We start from the raw sequence: 18,962 nt of genomic DNA on the forward strand, positions 1-18,962 counted from the left end.
AGTACTTTACACCACTGCGTCCCTCCACTAAATCCTAACCTTAACTCCTACCCTAACCTTAACCATAACTCTTACCTAATCCTAACCTTAACCTTAACCATTTATAATGTCAACTTCAATGGGGCAGGGACCTCCCAAATGCGCGGAAGATCTGGTGGACCAACACATCAAACATGGCCTTCGTTAGCCAATACAGAGTGCCGGGAGAATCTCCTGGCGCCTTACTCATTGGCTTAATCTACCAACCAATCATCTCCCACAACACCTTCCCCTATAGGTCCGACGTCTTGGTAATAAAGAGATTGTGTTTGTAACTCTTATTGGGATAGTTTTCCCCACAAGCGCGACACATCAACCACAGATTTTAAGGGTGTAGTCTTTCTTCTTCTTCTCTGTGAGGCCATTAGCTAGCTAGCTATGTCTTTGCTAATTAGCTAGCTGGAAGGTAGGACCGGTAGTTTTCTTCTCCCTTGAGGCCAGGGGGAATGTTTTCCAATAGATAGCACAGCCATAAAGTCAAGTGGCTACATCATAAATGTACATTTTATTTTTTACATAAAGGCTAAGGGAATTATCACTTAACAGCTAAAACAAATAAAGAATAAAGACAAGGTTAAACCATACATTTTCTTTTAGGTTTACATTTTTTAAACAATGTAAATATATAAAGTTTCAAAAAGTCCTGCAATGCAATAACATTGAACATTACACAGGGCTGTGAATAGTGTAGCTTGTTCCTGAGGTGGTGGACAAATGGTTCTTGCCTCTCTGCCTGATGGAGGTATTGAATGTTGATTTCAACCTTTAAAAGTAACAACAAAGAAAGTTAGCAGGTCTGTAAGGAAATGCATTTGTCACACCATCTGGATAAGGGCATTTCTGTTCTGCACCAGAAATACTCTAAATGGGGAGATGGGGAAACTCCATTTTATTCATACTATTATGTTCCTCTTTAGTTTACAAATCTCATGACTTGACCTATGACACGTGGCTGTATCTAGCTAGCTAGCTAACAATTGCTATGAAGTCGCCAAAATTATTTGCAATAACGATTGAGGTAGCTATGTAATCTAACTCAACACTTAACTGCTACAGACTCATTTAAATGTACAATAAATAAAGGTTAACTTACTCAGTTTTCTCTGTCCAGTGGCACCACAAGTCAGCATTTCATTTGCAAACTCCATCACCTGTGCGCTTACTGCAGAAACACAGGCATGTGCACTGAATTAAAGGGTAACTACACTTATATTTTTCCCAGACCTCAAAAGTGGTCCCTTGGTGTGGTTTAAGCATTGCTGTGAACACACACAAAAAATATTTTTGTTGTTGTCCTGTTAATGTGTGGGGAAAATGGGGGGGGGGGGGGGGGAATAAATAAATAAGGAAAATCTGAAACCTGGAAAAACAAAACCGAGGAAGCCGAGTTAGGCCAATTTTTTCAAACTGATTTTAAAAGGCCCTAACAACGTTTTTGTGCTGTACATGAGCGGGTGTCATCCTGCAGCACAGCATTTTGGGGATAGTTGAGGTCAGGTCCAATATGCACCCAAGAGGGAAAGAGGTTGGGCCATCCTAGAAATATTAAGGAGTAATATAATATAAAATTAAAATAATATATGCCATTTAGCAGACGATTTTATCCAAAGCGACTTACAGTTATGCGTGCATGCATCAGAGTAAATTGGCACCCGCAAACCATTTCTCAAGCACAGACTTTCACTTTGTGGAGCACTGAAAAATACCCATAGCTATTCTGAATGCTCTGTGTCCTTCTCTTTGAAGTAAATTGATTAGTCACCCCAGCACTTGGCTCCAGTAGACTGGAATCCATGGTTACGGAGCTCCAGGTGATTGTAATCTCACAGCGAGTCAAGTCTTAATCATGCCTGGCGATCTCCTATGAGCTCTTTTGAAAGAGGGAAACAGTTATTACAGTAGGGATCAATATGGAACCGTAGACATCTGTCAGTCAGGTACTTGTAAATGATTTTAATCACATTAGTGTTTCACTTAGCATTGTTTAGGCGGGGCACCCTACGAAAGGGTTAGCTGTTGATCTTGGGGTTTTGTGCTCTGGCTGGATAATAATTAAGGAGAAACACGATCACGTAGGTGATATTAGTAAGCCTATGTCAAGGCCAAAACCTGAGCTGGTTTAATTGTATTTGTTTTCGAAGCTCCCTGTCCTCTTCTCTTACTTGTTGTATCATCTTCTCTACTTACCCCCATTCAGTATCTCAAAGTGCTTCTACCTATTCATGACCCATTGGCCCAATTCCCCCCTATTATCTCTATTATCCAACATTTGCAACATGGTTATCTGGTTGCAAACTGCCTTTTTGGTTGAGAAGACATAATAGAACCAGATTTCAGCCAATTGGTCTCTGTATCAACCAGGTAAAGACATATTTATCATGGCAAGATCAAGACATCATGGGAAAGAAGTCATAAAAAACGTTAACAAAACTTCCCTTCACAGCCTGACAATGTTGCAACCAGTTTTGCCCAATGGGATATTATTATCAGACCAACATGTTCGTTGAATAGCTGTAGAAATCGTATGCAGGGCTCATCAAGTCCCCAAAGACTACAAAGACCTCCTCAGGCGCTACCCAAGATATCTCCCTTAAAAGAGCGATTTGCTGCTCTATCCTGACGCAGGGGAGCTGTCATGGGCCGACAAATAACCAAAATAATCCCTGCACACAATGTACAACTTTGTGGCAACTATTTTACGTGGTTATCTGGTTGGAACAGAGACCAGTTGGTTATTCTGGTTGTATGACGCCTTCTCAACCAGACAAGCAGTTCAGAACCAGAAAACGATGTCATTACATTACATGGTATGCAAAAAGTTCCACATAGGGTCAGTATCTATGTGTGCCACAACTTGACTCGCTATCATCTGGACATTTTGTGTATGAACTTTTACTTGTGGTTCCATCCACACATCTACTACTTCATGCAGAGGAGCTGCTGTTGCCCTTTTCTCATTTGCCACGAAACAGGGAGCATGCATAGGAAGTGCCTGTGTTAAAAAAAAAAACAACACAAGCCCTCATGCATTATGGATCCTCTGTTGTAGGGAAGTATGTTACAAAAGGACTGTAGCATATGTAATTAGTGGGAGTTAAGAATGTTTTGAGGCTGTATTAGGTGTGTGTGTGTTTTCCCTGCAAATCCTCTGAAACCTGGCGATAGAGATAAACAAATTCAAAGGGGTCGCTTTGCTTATGAGCATGAGCTGCTGTGACAGCTAAGGAGGGTAGTCCGCCTTCGACTCTCCTCCGTTCCTCCCTTCCTCTATTCATCTGCAGTTCCCTCTCTCTCTCTCTCGCTCGCTCGCTCGCTCTCTTCATCTTCATCTTCATGGAGGCACTTAATACTTCAGAGAAGCCCAGAGACGGAATCTTCAAGTCACTTCCTTACCCGTTAATACCTCATTCGCTTTGTTTCTCTCTACCTTCTATTTTGCATCATCATGGTGATGTGGCAAATGACACGTTTTGTCTTGTAAGTCCAATATCTTGAAAACTTGACTGCTGACATGAAAAATGTTTTCGGACTGTATCAACAGTGGACTAATGATAAAAATGTTAAAAAAGATCGTTTTTGAGTGGATTTTTCTTTGGGCATCTTCCAGTTAACACTCCAAACACACACTATCTCTGTAAGTACATGTATACACTACATACAGTACTTTATAATCAGTATACAGTACTTTATATTCAGCAATATACAGAGCAAATGGAAAATCTGTTGCATGGGCAAAACATACAGAACAATACTCGCACAATGTAGAGGGCTATGCCTACATACTGAAATGTGTTATGTGGGCTGGCATCAGTTAATTTAGGCTTAAACCCAATAGTGTGGCAGTGACACATACACTTTAATGTTCAGGCTTTTCCCTCACATCTGAAAAATGTATCACTAAGACACGTCTGTATCTGCCCTGCAAAAAAAAAAAAATGGTTTGCTATGCAGCCTCAACCTTGTCTCAGCGCAACAGGAGAAGGCGCAACGTAAATATATATGTTTCTACCTCGCTGCCTCTTCCACTTCCCTTATCATCCCTCGCTCAGGATGAGAGGAGAGTAGTGGATATTGACAAAAAATAGTGTGGCAAATAAATAAACCAAACCTTTCTCGCTGACGTGCATGCCTGCAATGTACCATCACTAAAATACTCATGTTTTGTCATGTCATTGACATGAGAACAGCTTCGGTTCCACCACAATCAAAAGAAGTGCATCACTGACCCTGTCTGTGTTTTTTTTGTTGGACTTTTCACTTTGGTGACTCATCATCTTGACTTCTTTCAAATTGAAATGTCAGATTCTACGAGTCATCCTATTATGTGCTGGAGAATCAAATAAGAATCGGCTGCCTTGCTGTGAATATTCACAAACCATAGGCTCAATGTTGCGATATTCTATCGAAGTTGTCATAAGGATTACTTCAAATCTTTCTGTCAAAATCATCTTAATGCACAATGCTATCACTCTGAATTCAAGTTGAGGTCATTTTCGATTACATAAAGCACAACGGCTGTACTCTATACTGTTGGGGCCTCTGAGTCTGAGGGCCACACGGGTTGTGTTTTATTTATCACCACAGCAGAACGGGGTCCAGTAAATGCAGTTCTAAAGCGGAACAGTCTCTGGATGTGTGTGCTGGCTCCAACAGAGTAGCATAGTTCCAGGCAGGCAGGCACATCCATCCCCATTTTATCTCCAACAGATAGAAAAAACAACTGGCAAGTGGAGGAAAAAGCAAAGAGACAAAAATAGAGTTCTGTCAGAGTCTCCTCGTATCTCATCTTTCCAGAGGGAGTTTCAAACAAAAAAAGGTGGCTGCTTTGGTATGGCAAACCATTATTTGGGAATGAGGGAATTTGTATTTTTCCCTGTTAAAGTAAACCAACAAAAAGGCCTCCGTAGCCTATTCTGGCTGAAGCCACTGAAGTCTCAAGCTGCCTGTTCATCAACCGTAATGAAGATGGTACATTCACAGATGCTCATTATGAAATGCCAAATTGCATTTCCGGTTGACTGTGACAGAATTTAATAGCTCGATGATAGCTGTAGCCGTGGCTATAAGAACCCTTATGAAACACATGGAGCTACCCTAACAGACTTGGAGAGTGAATTGAGTGAATTAACAGACTTGCCTCATCAAAGCTTCATAGCTTTGTTGTTTATTAATTCCACTTATCCTCATACTACACATTCTCAGACGTCTTGAACACACCTTAAGGGACCCGAGCAGGATGTGACAAGATGGCTGCTGACAGGATGGAATGTCTCGATTAGCGAATAAGGCAAGTCTGCTCAAGGAGATGGCGGGAATTAATAGGCTCATGTAACGCTCGTCTGAAGAAGTGGACCAAGATGCAGCGTGGGGTAGGTTAATCATATTCTTGAATGATAACCAGCAAAAACAAGAAAGAGAAAACCAACGAAACGTACAGCCTTGTAGGGCTCAACAGCAACAATACAAGAACAAGATCCCACAACATAGGTGGGAAAAAAGGCTACCTAAGTATGATTCCCAATCAGAGACAACGATAGACAGCTGCCTCTGATTGGGAACCACACTCGGCCAAACACACAGAAATACAAAACATAGAATGCCCACCCCACATCACACCCTGACCTAACTAAATAGAGAAATAAAACGTCTCTCTAAGGTCAGGGCGTGACAGTACCCCCCCAAAGGTGCGGACTCCCGGCCGCAAACCTGAACCTATAGGGGAGGGTCCGGGTGGGCATCTACCCTTGGCGGCGGCGCCGGTTCGGGGCATAGCCCCCGCTCCGCCTCTGGCTCCCCCCACTTTGGTGGCACCTCTGGTTGTAGGCCCCGAACTGGGGACCCTCGCTGCAGGCCCCGGACTGGGGACCCTCGTCGCAGGCCCCGGACTGGGGACCCTCGCCGGAGGCTCCGGACTGGGGACCGTCGCCAGAGGCTCCGGACTGCGGATCAACACTGGAGCTGGCACAGGATATACTGGGACGTGGAGACACACTTGAGGTCTAGAGCACAGAGCTGGCACAACCCGTCCTGGCTGGATGCTCACCCTAGCCCGGTAACTGCGGGGCGTTGGCACAGGACGCACTGGGCTGTGAAAGCCCACCGTAGACACTGTGCGTAGTGCCGGCGCAGGATATACTGGGCCGAGGAGGCGCACTGGAGGTCTGGAGCGTAGAGCTGGCACCACCCTTCCAGGCTGGATGCTCACCCTAGCCCGGCAACTGCGGGGCGCTGGCACAGGACGTACTGGGCTGTGGAGACGCACCGGAGACACAGTGTGCAGAGCCGGCGCAGGATATCCTGGACTGAAGAGACGCACTGGAGGCCAGGAGCGCTGAGCCGGCACAACCCGTCTTGGCTGAATGAAATATCAAAACGAACTCTGAACCACTTATATTAATTTAGGGACAGGTCGAAACGCATGAAACATTCATGGCCATTTAGCTAGCTAGCTTGCTGTTGCTAGCTAATTTGTCCTGGGATATTAACATTGGGTTGTTATTTTACCTGAAATGCACAAGCTCCTCTACTCCGACAATTAATCCACAGATAAAAGAGTAAACCTAGTTAGTTTCTAGTAATCTCTCCTCCTTCAACCAACTGGACTGGAGTGTGGACCTCAGCGCATCTTTCAATCACCCACGTGGGTATATGCTCCTAAAAACCAATGAGGAGATGGGAGAGGCAGGACTTGCAGAACATCAAGTGTCAAAAATAGAACCATGTTTTATTTTAGCGTTTGGCTACGCAGATGCTAGTTGCATCTGCCCAAGCAGTTTGGATGAAATGATGGAATAACATGTATGTGTACATTTATTTTGCAACACACACGTAAAGCGAGCAGTGTGGACGCTAAAAACGAGTAAAAACTAAAGGGAGCATAAACGACTTTGAGTGACTTTGTGTTACTGATGTTTTACGGTGTTAAACAGAATGAAATCGGTGGATTAAGAACTGCTTTCTGGCAGGACTGGGATAATGGTGTTATAATTGGTCCGTTGACATTTAGCCGGTGTGCTCCTCTGACAATGGGCTTTTGGGTGATGATAAATTGGCAGAGAAATGCGTGCAACTCCCAGTTATTTACCCTTAGATGAGAAGCCACTATTGATCTGCATGAGTGTTACCACTGTGCAGGCTGAAGAACGATCTGTTGCCAGTAGGAACAACTGAACAAATTTTACAGTGTATAAAATACTTGATATTACCTACAAAGGTCCAAGCTTATTACAGTTTAATTAATGGAAAAAACTTTTTACAACAGCAGTCTTCACTCACATTTCATTATAGCCTATTTTGCCAATTCACTTTGCAATTGGAAATTTTAACTTCCGGCAAATTGCATTCAATTCTTCTACAATCCTATTATGCCAGTATGCCTATTATGCCATATTGTAGTTAGTGAGTAAGAATAAAAAATACCTGATGCCTGAATTTTAGGGGAAGGTCTGTAATTGTTGAGCCTTAGATACATATTGCCTCTCTCCACTTTCCTATTCTTTGGCTGTACTCCCCTGACAACAGACATGCTGGCAGGATAAGAGGGATTCAGCCTCACGGAAACATCATTTACTCCTAATCTAGTGTCTGCAGCTCCGCGGCTGCCACAGCAATATTAAAGAGGCTGTCAACAGAACACCAGCTTATCCTAATTGTCTTGGGCCTCCTAGACCTGACTGTGGGGCTCAGTGACCACCCACCGGTGCCCATGGTGGATAACAGAGGCCCGTCTTCCTTATAAAACACAAATGTCAACGTCTGTTTTCCTCTCTGTGTCCGCTTTATAACCTCTTCCATTGCCATTCTATTATATCCTCTTCCGTTTGAAGTGATTTGCATGTAATGGGAAAGGACTCTTTTCCAGACGTACAGTTCTCTCAGTGGTTGAGGAGTTTATCATTGCATGTATAGTTAAAACACCACCAAATGAGACCCTTAATTAGCCATTTAATTAAGCACAGGTTATGAGGAAGAATGGCTATGTACTCCCTTCAGGGAGTTTTCAGTTCACCACCTTCTTATCTGTTCCCAGACAACCAACATCGAGTCATATTTACCGCACACTGTAGTGGTTTGCAGTAGGTGACCATCTAATAGTGGCTAAATTCTCCCGTTCTCATACATCGATAGACAGTTTCCAGACAGTCTAGAGACCAAGGCCTTTCTTCTCAGACATATTTCAGTGTGAGGCTGCAGTCTGCAGACCCCTGGGGAAAGAGTGATTGTAATGCTTTCACGGTTTAATGATCTCAGGGATATTTTCAGATTTTTGGAGGAACAGCGTGTTCTCTCTCCCCTAGCGTCCTGTTTTCCGCTTTCTTGCCCAAAGTTGCATTCAGAGAGAACTAACATTGGACAGAGAGACTAGCGATTCTTTCTCAGGACGCCCACAAACCACACAAAACAACCTATTAAATTTGATCTCAAGAAACACAAAACCTTTCAGAGAAGCTCCCTCTGCGAGGTGGGGATTTTATTTTCATTATCTTGGAGCTTGACCTCCAAAGAATGTCTTACTTGGTCCTCCTCATCTCGCTTTGGGGTAACTAAAGGCACCACGAGGTTGTCCATTTCGAACTGTCATTTTAGTCTTGTACTGAACCTCGGGTAATGTACATCACTACCACATCATTACCACATATTAGTTTTGTCCAATTAGGATTCAATACAAAGATAATGTGGCAGTATGGTTCCGATGCATTCTGAGGGCGTGTCCCAGTCAACTGATGCATGATCTCTTGACGAAAGATACGAATATTGAATCCTGCACTCTAAAATGTTCTAAACCTATAGCTCAGCGCTTCCCAAACTCGGTGGTCGAGACCTCAAGCGGTACATGTTTTGGTTTTCGCCCTAACACTACAGTACACAGCTGATTCAAATGATCAAAGCTGGATGATTAGTTGATTTATTTGAATCAGCTGTGTAATGCTAGGGGAAAAAAACAAAATGTGGGTGTCTGAGTTTGGAAACCCTGCTATAGCTGAAGTTGAAATGATTGCAACATGCGACTTTCACCCTATTCATGTCTATGTTACATGCTGCAACTCTGACTCACTTCTCACCCTGCCTTTCCTTTCCCCCAGGGAGTGTTTGCACAATCTATTGCAATGCAACAATACTCATTTTTTAAGACACAAGCTCAAGTACATAGTACAAATATTATGAAAATTCGAAATAGTGGGGCAATAGGTCTTGAAATTACTGAAATGTTTTCTAAATATATGAACAATCAAATTATAAATGACTTACTATAAGATTTCATATTTCTTATAACTGTCAAATAAATATGATCGTACTTAGTGACAGTACAATATTGGCACTATTTTAAAACTGTCAACAGAGGTACCATTCAAATGTGTGCAGACTCATTATAACTTCAGCTTTAAGCACACAGTGATTTCATCCATCTGTGTCCAAGATAAAGTGGTCTTCTTTCAATTTTATGAAATGTAGTATTTTTTCATGTTGAGACCTCTAAATCGGGTTGAGAATGTCACAGCGAGATGAGTGGCTGGACTCGCTAGACTGTCATCGTTCATTTGCTGTCTCGCAAGCTGGGCTCACTCACTTAGAGGAAGATCATCTATTTTTGCTAGGATAGGCTAGAAAATGTGACACGTCACTTCCTGTGCAAATATGGGGTCTGAAACCTGACACTTCAAGTCAGCTCCTTAGAGAGTGGAAACAGAGAGCAGACAGATGAGTCTTTTTGGCATTATAAGGCATGGGAATGTACACCAAAATGTACCAGGTCAGAATAAAGACCTGGCTACACATTATTCCACGGGAAATTCCAATTGGCGTAACACTAAAGGGAATCCCCCTCTAATTTGCATATTGTTTGATTAGAGCATTTGGTTGACAGCACGCCTCAGGAATGTAGACTCAAGTTCTTTAAAGTCGTTGTAAGATCCTAGTCTGATTCAAACCATTTTGACCACGAGGTGCATACACCAAGAATAATGTTAACTTTTCTGTTCTCCCTTGAAGTATTCTCATGGTTGAATTAAGATTTAATGGGTTGCGCTTTTCTTGACTGTTTCACAATAGCGTCTGCTAGCCCTGTCACATGTACGTGGTAATATGTGAAATAACATGTTACCAAAATAGCATGGGCACAATCCCATATTATTACACTCTCCCTTTACAAGATGAAGGTGATATAATAAACTGTGACATATCTAAAGACTAATTCGCACATTTTCATAACTCCAGAAGAACAATGAGAGATTAAATGCACATTTAATTCCAGCCTGGAGCCAAGTCAGTATAAAAGACTTCCCTGATTAGTGATGTATGGAGAGGTACTGTTACTCACTGTTAAAGGAAAACTCTACTCAAAAACTATATGTTGGTATTTTTTAAATTAGTCCACTGTCAGCTGTCAAGTTTTCAAGAAAGCAAAGTGTCACTTGGCACATCATCATGATGATGCAAAAAGACTTGACTGCTGACAGACAAAACATTTTGGGGCTGTATCAACAGTGGACTAATGAAAAAAGTACCAAAATATAGTTTTTGAGTAGGTTTTTTCTTTATGAGCCTTGAGGCGCACTTTCAAACTCACATATCAATCTACTGTATGACACACATGGCACAACCAAGAACCACATCAACCCTTGTCACGTGTGTATCGTTTATATACACTGCAGGTGGCTAAAGAGATGAATTTGTGCTCTAGATGCACCCTGAACATGAGATACAGTGACAGATGTCATGTCACTGAGCACATATCAACACAAGCTGTTATTTCAAGTTGATATACATTCTTCCATTGACTTCGATAATCCCACACAATATGCATACTTCCATGCGCTCCATGGCCCTTGGTGGGTGTTATCTTAATGAGTTTCTCCTTCAGAGCTAACGTAAGCACAAAATAAATCCATAATAAAGCTGGAGGGTTTATTTACCCACACTCCCCTGCTGGGCGGTAGATGATATTAACATGCTAGTGCGCTCTCTGCAGATGTTGGAAGTTCATGCAGTCTGACTCTCGGAACCTCTTGGAAGACCAGTTCTTTGCCGCCTGCTCCAATAGTAACTAGTTTCGCTTAGTTTTCAATACACCTGGAAGATGATCAATAAATTCAGGCCCAGTTATTCAAATCAGTGCCCTTTTCAAATCAACGGTTCCTCATTTTCTGGATCCCATTTCTGACACCAATATGCAACGAATACAGTTGTAAACTATTATCCCAGTAAATGTACAGTATTTTTCAGAGAATGTAACAATGGCGTGTTCAGGGGGTGGCCCAGGCCTTGCAAAATAAATATCAGCCCCTGCAGAGAAGCATGAGATTGAACTTCACTCAACTTTCTGGAGTTTTCCCCGTTAGTTGACAGTCTCAACGTATCCCTTTACTGTGGCAATTGTGATCGAATCAATACAATATTAGCCACTTTCAATGCAACATACCGAACAAATCAAACTATGCAAGACTTGGTATGCAAAACTAACTATGCAAGAGATTTGATTGTAGGCAGAACGCATCAGAGTAGGATTCTATTGTGCTGACAGGCACGACTCGGGCCTGTACTCGACACAGATCGGTGCGCAATAACCAATCAGAGCTGCAGTAGGCCCATATGCAAATAGACCATTGCCATATATGGATCTGTGCCATTCACTTTGAACTGGACTGTTTTTACAGCATGAGCAGTCATGAGTAGATGTGCTTGTTTTGAGATCAAAGCGAGAGCTACATGTAGCGACGTGTGCACATTTGTATATTTGTTCATATCCTTTGCTAGTTAGTGAGTTATTAGCCTAGTTATAGATCATTTGTAGTCAGCAATGGGGGAGTGATTGCTTCTTATAAGAGCACAAAACATTCGCATTTCACAGGTAACAAGCTTTTTAAAAGTTTTTTCTTAAAGCGGCAGTGTTGCATTTTGAGACAAGCTTGAATAAGCTAAGTAGCCAATAGGCAGAGGGTAGCATAATTCGTCTAATTCCATGTAATAATGGTGTGGGAATAAGGATGCATTTCATTTTGTAAAGTGGTTTCTTGCATCAAACAACACAACATTTTCAGTCACCTCCTTGTCTGAAGGACAAGCGGATAAACAGGTTAATGTCAAACCCTGCATGTTTTTTTCAAGTCTCACGCAATGTAGGCCTACAGTACATTGAACACCACACATTGGCTGCTACTGTAGGCTGAACGATAGAACAGCTATTTCCTTGTTAAAATGTTATGGGAGGCATTTTCCATTGTTTTGATGATAGGTCCTACATTGTGATCAAATGGCCACAGTAGCCTACTTGACTACTGTTAAAACTAATTTAAAGATGTTACAGCATCAGTGTTCACAGTAAACGCGTGCAATAAGTTTCAAAAAGCTTAAACAAATTCGACGGAACATTGGCCATGACCCACCCTGAAAGCTGATTGGCCACCACAGTTGCCCCCCCCCCCCCCCCAGAAAGAACATGTCATACTATTTCGGCCAGACAGGATCAGATACATGGGCTACATATACTAAGACAGAGGGGAGCTGATTTGTTTGCTCGGATGCTTTCTCCGGTGAGATTTATGAGTCTTGCTATCAGTGTGCATCTTGGTCAAAAGGATCAATATATTCAGCAACGACCTATCAGATCTCAGACTTTCTGGGGGGGCCTCGCTCGGACTCTTTCTTTGGTTAAATAGATTTAGCCTCTTCCGAATTCAAGTAAAATTATGAAACACGGATAGACACGAATGAGAAATAATAGTATACGTTGGTTTATTTTTGTATTGTTAAATTTTTTGGGGGAAGCCTGGTTTCCCTTGGCATCAATCAATACACACCACTTTGTAGGCTGACTGTCATTACACATGGTGTTGGTAATGTCCCTTTCCATTCAAATGGCGGGTACACATTGCTCTGTTCGGATGTAGATGAATTTTGGAGTAGACGAACGTGCGCAGGTAACCTATTTAACCTTGTTTTTTAAGTGATTTGTTTGACAATCAGATAAAAACGTCATGACTTGTTGTGTTCATGACACATTAAAAGGTAATACATTTTCACAGTTAAATTATGCCTTTACTATAAAGCCCATAAATTAGGAGGTCCCCTTAAAATATTTTAGACCCCCCGAATTTCACAGGATAATTCTCACTCTGGGTGGCACTTTCAAATGTTATGTGCCCCAACATGGCCACCCCATTCAAAATGTTCTGGACACACCACTGGAATGTAAGAAACAAAGTGTTGATCAACTTGCCAAGGGATATCTCACACTGCTTCCTCAAAACATTGGTGATAAAACATTCATTATATTTCCCCCTAAACACAGTAGAGCTTAACAGCAAGGTTTTATCTGTTTGTTTTCGCCAGGCTTTCACACTTCAAATCAGACATTACAAAACCTTCTCCTCCCAGTAGAATATGATTAGTGGTGAAGGGGAGCTAGTTCTCTAGGCTCAAAGACAATTGATTTAAACCACTACAGTTTATGCTTCAAAGTAACAAGTAGGTTTGACTGCCCTTCCTTCAAGGCATACCCCAGTTTCTCTACATCACCACTGAAATACAATGTCTCAAACCCTACATAATGCCATCACACACACACACAGTATAATCCACTATTCATGACCATTCATGTCATTGCAAATCTATTTCGGATGGAGCTCAAAACGGCGCATTTTTAAGGAAAGTGTTTCCTTCCAGATGGTCCATGAGCTCATAGCCAGCCATCACTCAGTCTCCAAGCTGGAATTATGCAGCGAATTTGAATTCCGCAAACAGGTTTTAATTCTTAATTTAGATATTAATTAGATTCCTGCAACTTGGCAAGGGTGTGTTATTTCCCCTGACGCTGTTCTCAGGATCATTATTGGGGCGTTTGCTCGGGATCTGCTCGTCAGAAGAAAATACGCTTCATTTAATAACAGGGTTGAGACGAGTTCATTAATACAAATCGCTCCCAGTGTCAGAATAATGATGTTATGTGCAATGCAGAAATCAAGAGCTAAAATCTGCATGGGACAATGGCATCCTGTAATATGGTTTACATTGTTTTTGGTAGTGGGCCCCCTCTGATGATAAATACATCTGACAGAATGTGGCTTTAACAATGTTCTAATACAACCATTCTGCCAGTTGTCTTTATGGAAAGTTGATTGAACTGTATGGAATTCTACATCAGTGTTGTGTGTGACAGTGTTGTAGAGGCATTTTGTCAGGATGCTTTAAGTTTGACCTAATACCCGGTCTGTGTTGTCATGATTAATGTCTACATCCGCTGTAGCATTTGTCTGTGATTTATATGACTACACAGTGTAAACGTTAACGTATAGCTGAGAAAGGTGAACTAGGTTCTGTTTCAATAACTGGATTCCAAGGCTGTTAGTAAAGGCCTGTCAGTGAGTTTAATTTGAATTGAGTTGAGGATTTGAATAGGAAATGAGAGTGCCTTTTCAAAGAGCACAGACCAGAATAGGAGAAAAAAAAAGGAAGAGCTAGGGACTGTTCTGTCGTATAGACATTTTCCAACCTTATATAACCAACCCAAATATTTCAGTTTTTGGCAGAATTTCCCGTAACAGCGCCACAGGGCATTTCATATCATTTTAGAAATACACAAAACATGTTTTTTTGTGAGTTTCAGGAAACACGAACAGAAGGCTGAGTCACATTCCCTTCATTCTTCCCTCCATCCTGTTCACCTGGCTTTCATATAAACACTCTTTCTTTCTCTCTCGCTCTCTTTTTCCCTCTTTTATCTCTCCCTAGTGCACTCCCATTGTCGGCCATGGATTCGTGCTGGACAAGTACAAGTGCCAATGCCGGAGAGGCTTCTACCACCCTAGCAGAGTGGCACTCAATGGTTTCACAAGTAGGTTTCCCTACCCAGCAACATGTGGCATCTGTTCCCTCCACTCTGATTTCAATCACTTTATTTTAGCATTAGCAGCAGATGTGTGTGACGGACCAACATGGAAATCAAGGGGAACCTGTGCATTCGTTTTCATTGATATCGGTTTGGCATCATGATCATTTTTTTCATGTAGGTTTAATAAGTGATTATAATATCCATGTATTTTTTGTTGTCGATTTTGTTCACTTGTAGTTTGTAGGATACTAGTCTGCTAGGTTGGTTGGAGGGATGAAAGAATGGATGGAATGGTGATGGATGGAACGATGGAAGAAATATTTAATTTTTTGATTCCTCTGTACAAATACCTTGGATGACTTTGCAAGCACAGACTTAGGTTAGCACCAGGGCATATGGAGTAAAGTACTAGTATGTATACAGTCCTTTTCATAAAATCTCCTAGACAGCACCCCTGAGGATGTGACAGCCTTATTGGAATGCAATGGGAGACTTGAAAGTAGCATCGAGGGGTAAAAGTCATCTTCAAAAGCCCACAAACACGTCATTAAAGAAATATTTCAAATGCATCTCTCCGGCTTAGATTGGATTGTAGGAGAGATACTCATTTCCACTTCTGAAATGACCTGCCACTGTTATTCTTCACAACCCGTTTTCAGGTATTGTTGTTTCCCAGCAACTATCAAGACAATAAAGCATGAAGTAAAAACTGGCGGGGAGAGGGTCTCATCTTCCAAGGCATGGCAAACCCCATGAATTTAGATGCTGACAAAAAGTGAAAAGATTTCCTTTAATATTTATTTGAGTAGTCAATGTTTTTTCTTAATTTTACTCATAAGAGGGTGTCTATGCATAAATATGTTCAGCAACTCTCAGACAGAACTCTAAGATTCCAAAAGGGTTCATTGGCTGTCCCTCTAGGGTTCTACCTGGAACCAACAGTGTTGTACCTTCTACCTGTGGAAGGCTACCTGAAACGTTTGACCCAAGTTAAACAATTTAAAGGCAATGCTACCAAATACGAATTGAGTGTATTGTGTATTGTGTGTAGAGTGTATTGACTTCTGACCCACTGGGGATGTGATGAAAAAAATAAAAGCTTAAATAAATAATTCTCTCTACTATTATTCTGACATTTCACATTCTTAAAATAAAGTGGTGATCCTAACTGACCTAAGAGGGAATTTTTACTCTGATTAAATATCAGGAATTGTGAAAAACTGAGTTTAAATGTATTTGGCTAAGGTGTATGTAAACTTCCGACTTCAACTGGCTACATGGCTAGCTAGCCACAGTAGCAGGGCAATTGTCTGCAATTTGTGTAGTGCTTCTTTGGGCTGATCATGCATTCATGATTAGTTGGCTCACTTAGCTAGCAAGCATGCTGGATCAATGGCCAAGCAGCAGCATATTGCTATGAAGTTACAGAAAACTAAACCGACAACATCCTAACAAACCGAAATGAGATACATTCTAAATGCAGGACCAATGAGGGGAAACTAGGCTAGCTAGCATTAATTTGTTTATGCAGGATCTTATGATAAGGGAAATGCATACTAGGTCCTTATTTACGAAACGTGATGCAGTCATGACATGTGCTATCAAATACTCCAACGTTCAAATACTCCTACGTTTCTTGTTTTACCGCTTGTTTTTCAGCTACATTTCAGTCAGTTATCCTCCTAAATTTGGTGGTCAGTGGATAAAGTATCTATGACAAACAAATTTTTCTGAAAATGAAGTCACGGGTTGTTACTGCCCATGTGTAATCATAGCTAACCGGCTGGCTCATGTAGCCATCAGCTCATGAGTGTAGCTGCGTCTAGCTAGAAAGCTAGCTATCGTCATCTCGAACATAGGCTAACTGAGCTGTTTTATTAGAAAACAGTTGAGATGACTCAAATCCTGTAGCTAGCTAGCAAGTCCACCTCGGCGACAATGTTGTTGGGTGCGGGAATGTTAGATTAGTCTTCATTTTAATATAACCTTCATTGAAGTTTGTGATTACTACTGGTTATGGATATGAGGCAAGAGAAATTGTCCCCCATGTTTTTTGTTTTGGACAGGGCTCGGAGTTTGGCGTATTGATATTTTGAAAACTGACACTCATTCAGTGAGTCATTAGTCTACTTCAAACAGTTTGGATAACAGGGCCTTGTCAATGGCTTGGAACCTCATTTCACTGAATCAGAATCCAGGTTTTTCCGAACCTGTTTTAGAGCGCACTTTAAAGAGGATAACAGTATGACTGATGAGGCTCTTTTGTTGTCTCTGTTAGCAATTAGGCTCTTTTTAGTGAGGGATTATTTCAGCTGAATTCTCTATCAGTTCTTTGTCTCGGTTAGGTTTTTTATTGTCGATCCACAGTGTGCATATCTTTAATTGGGGACTACATTGTCATCTCAGCTTGCGCTTGTCAACTGTGTTCTTAGCAGACAGTATGCCTTGGGGGATGTATTGCATGTGTGTGTGTGTGTGTGTGTATAAGTACTGCAGCACTTTACTTCACTAAATCGAAGCACTGTTTTACTGTGTCTGGGTGTTTTGTGGGTTGTCCACTCCACATGATTGGCTGTTGTCTAAGACAGGGAACACACCGTTTTTAGCTTGTTATGGTTTGGTGGCCTGGGTTGTGGTCAGTAGGATGAAACACGCGGTATTACATGAACGCCCAATAGGAACACAGTTTTTTGTAACACTTAACTTAATGCCTTGCATGTAGGCCATAATGCATTATTATGCCATTATAATGCATTGTAAGACTTGTCATGTATGACCCCCCTTATAATGTCTTGTAATCACTACTAAAGACATAGCATACAGTATTTTAAGCTTTATTATAAGACTTTACATACATGCTTATAACAAGTTATAACTAATAGTACCTGCAGGGTAGGCTTTAAGTAAAGTGTTACCCAACAGGTTTTTCTTCAGTGTCCCCCACTCAACACAACCCTGGTCTTTCTTCACACATGAATCAGAACAACAAATTGTGAGAAGATTCACAACCCACTGCCCCTGTTCTCTTTAGTGATATAACCCTAACCAGAGAACCTATAGAGGGCCACAGCAGTTATGACTCAGTGATGCTCTTACCCATTGAAACACCAACAGAAGGTTATACATGGTCTTGAAGAGAGAGCATGATTACAAAACCCACTCTTTGATTAGTCTTCCACTGAAGTTGACCTCCTTTTGCTAAGGCTATCTCTTCAGCCACACACACACACACACACACACACACACACACACACACACACACACACACACACACACACACACACACACACACACACACACACACACACACACACACACACACACACACACGACATTGGGAACACACTTTTTTTTAACGTAACTCAAATACACAATGTTATTGCCTCCACAATGCTTCCACAACACATCATCCTCTACTGTATCTCCTTGATGTTCTGTCTATCTGCCCTTTCCAGGGAAAGAGAGCAGTGGTCACGCTCACAGCGAGGACCCCTCGGAGGTGTCCAGTAAGTGCCTGCCGTGCCGTGAGGGCTGCCCCTACTGCCGGGACGACACGCCCTGCCTGGCTCAGGAAGACGGGGCCCTCCGGCTTTCTGTAGCCTCCTTCCAGGGCCTTTGCATGCTGCTGGACTTAGTGGCCATGGTGCTGGTCTACCACTTCCGCAGGAACAAGGTAAGGGCTCATTGGGAGGAAGCATGGGTTAGGGGTCAAGCAGGTCATTATAGGGGAACTCCATCCAGAAAACGTAAGACTGGTATTATGTTTTTCACCAAAGGTATTACTGGTATAGGTTGGTGTTTCTATTTCATACACGTGTGATTTCTGGTATAACTTTATTTAAATGTTTTAATATTTGTTATAAGCATGTATGAGCCCTTATAATGGTTTTCTATGCTACAACGTACTGAAAATGACTTTTATTGAATTAGTTAAGATCATTATGAGATGATTTCAAGACATTTTAAGTTTAAGGATACATACAATTTGTAGTAGCATCCACCTGGGTGATGCATGGTAGCCATTTTGTGCCAGAATGTTCATCACACGGAATCCTGTTGGATTTCAGTAAACTGTTACTGGATTGCCATTTTTGAA

General features: G+C 41.8%; 1 protein-coding gene across 1 annotated transcript in view; it reads left to right on the forward strand.

Annotated features, from left to right (window-relative positions):
• The window catches only part of LOC120056238 (probable G-protein coupled receptor 158), an 80,773-nt gene that overhangs the window by 26,623 nt on the left and 35,188 nt on the right, over window positions 1-18,962 (forward strand). The window contains exons 3-5 of the mRNA XM_039004488.1: window positions 14,767-14,873; window positions 17,927-17,938; window positions 18,335-18,539. Of these exons, the coding sequence (XP_038860416.1) occupies window positions 14,767-14,873; window positions 17,927-17,938; window positions 18,335-18,539 (324 nt within the window). The remainder of the gene's footprint in view (window positions 1-14,766; window positions 14,874-17,926; window positions 17,939-18,334; window positions 18,540-18,962) is intronic.

The sequence above is a fragment of the Salvelinus namaycush genome, chromosome 11 (assembly GCF_016432855.1).
Source record: "Salvelinus namaycush isolate Seneca chromosome 11, SaNama_1.0, whole genome shotgun sequence".
In the NCBI taxonomy this organism is placed as follows: Eukaryota; Metazoa; Chordata; class Actinopteri; order Salmoniformes; family Salmonidae; genus Salvelinus; species Salvelinus namaycush.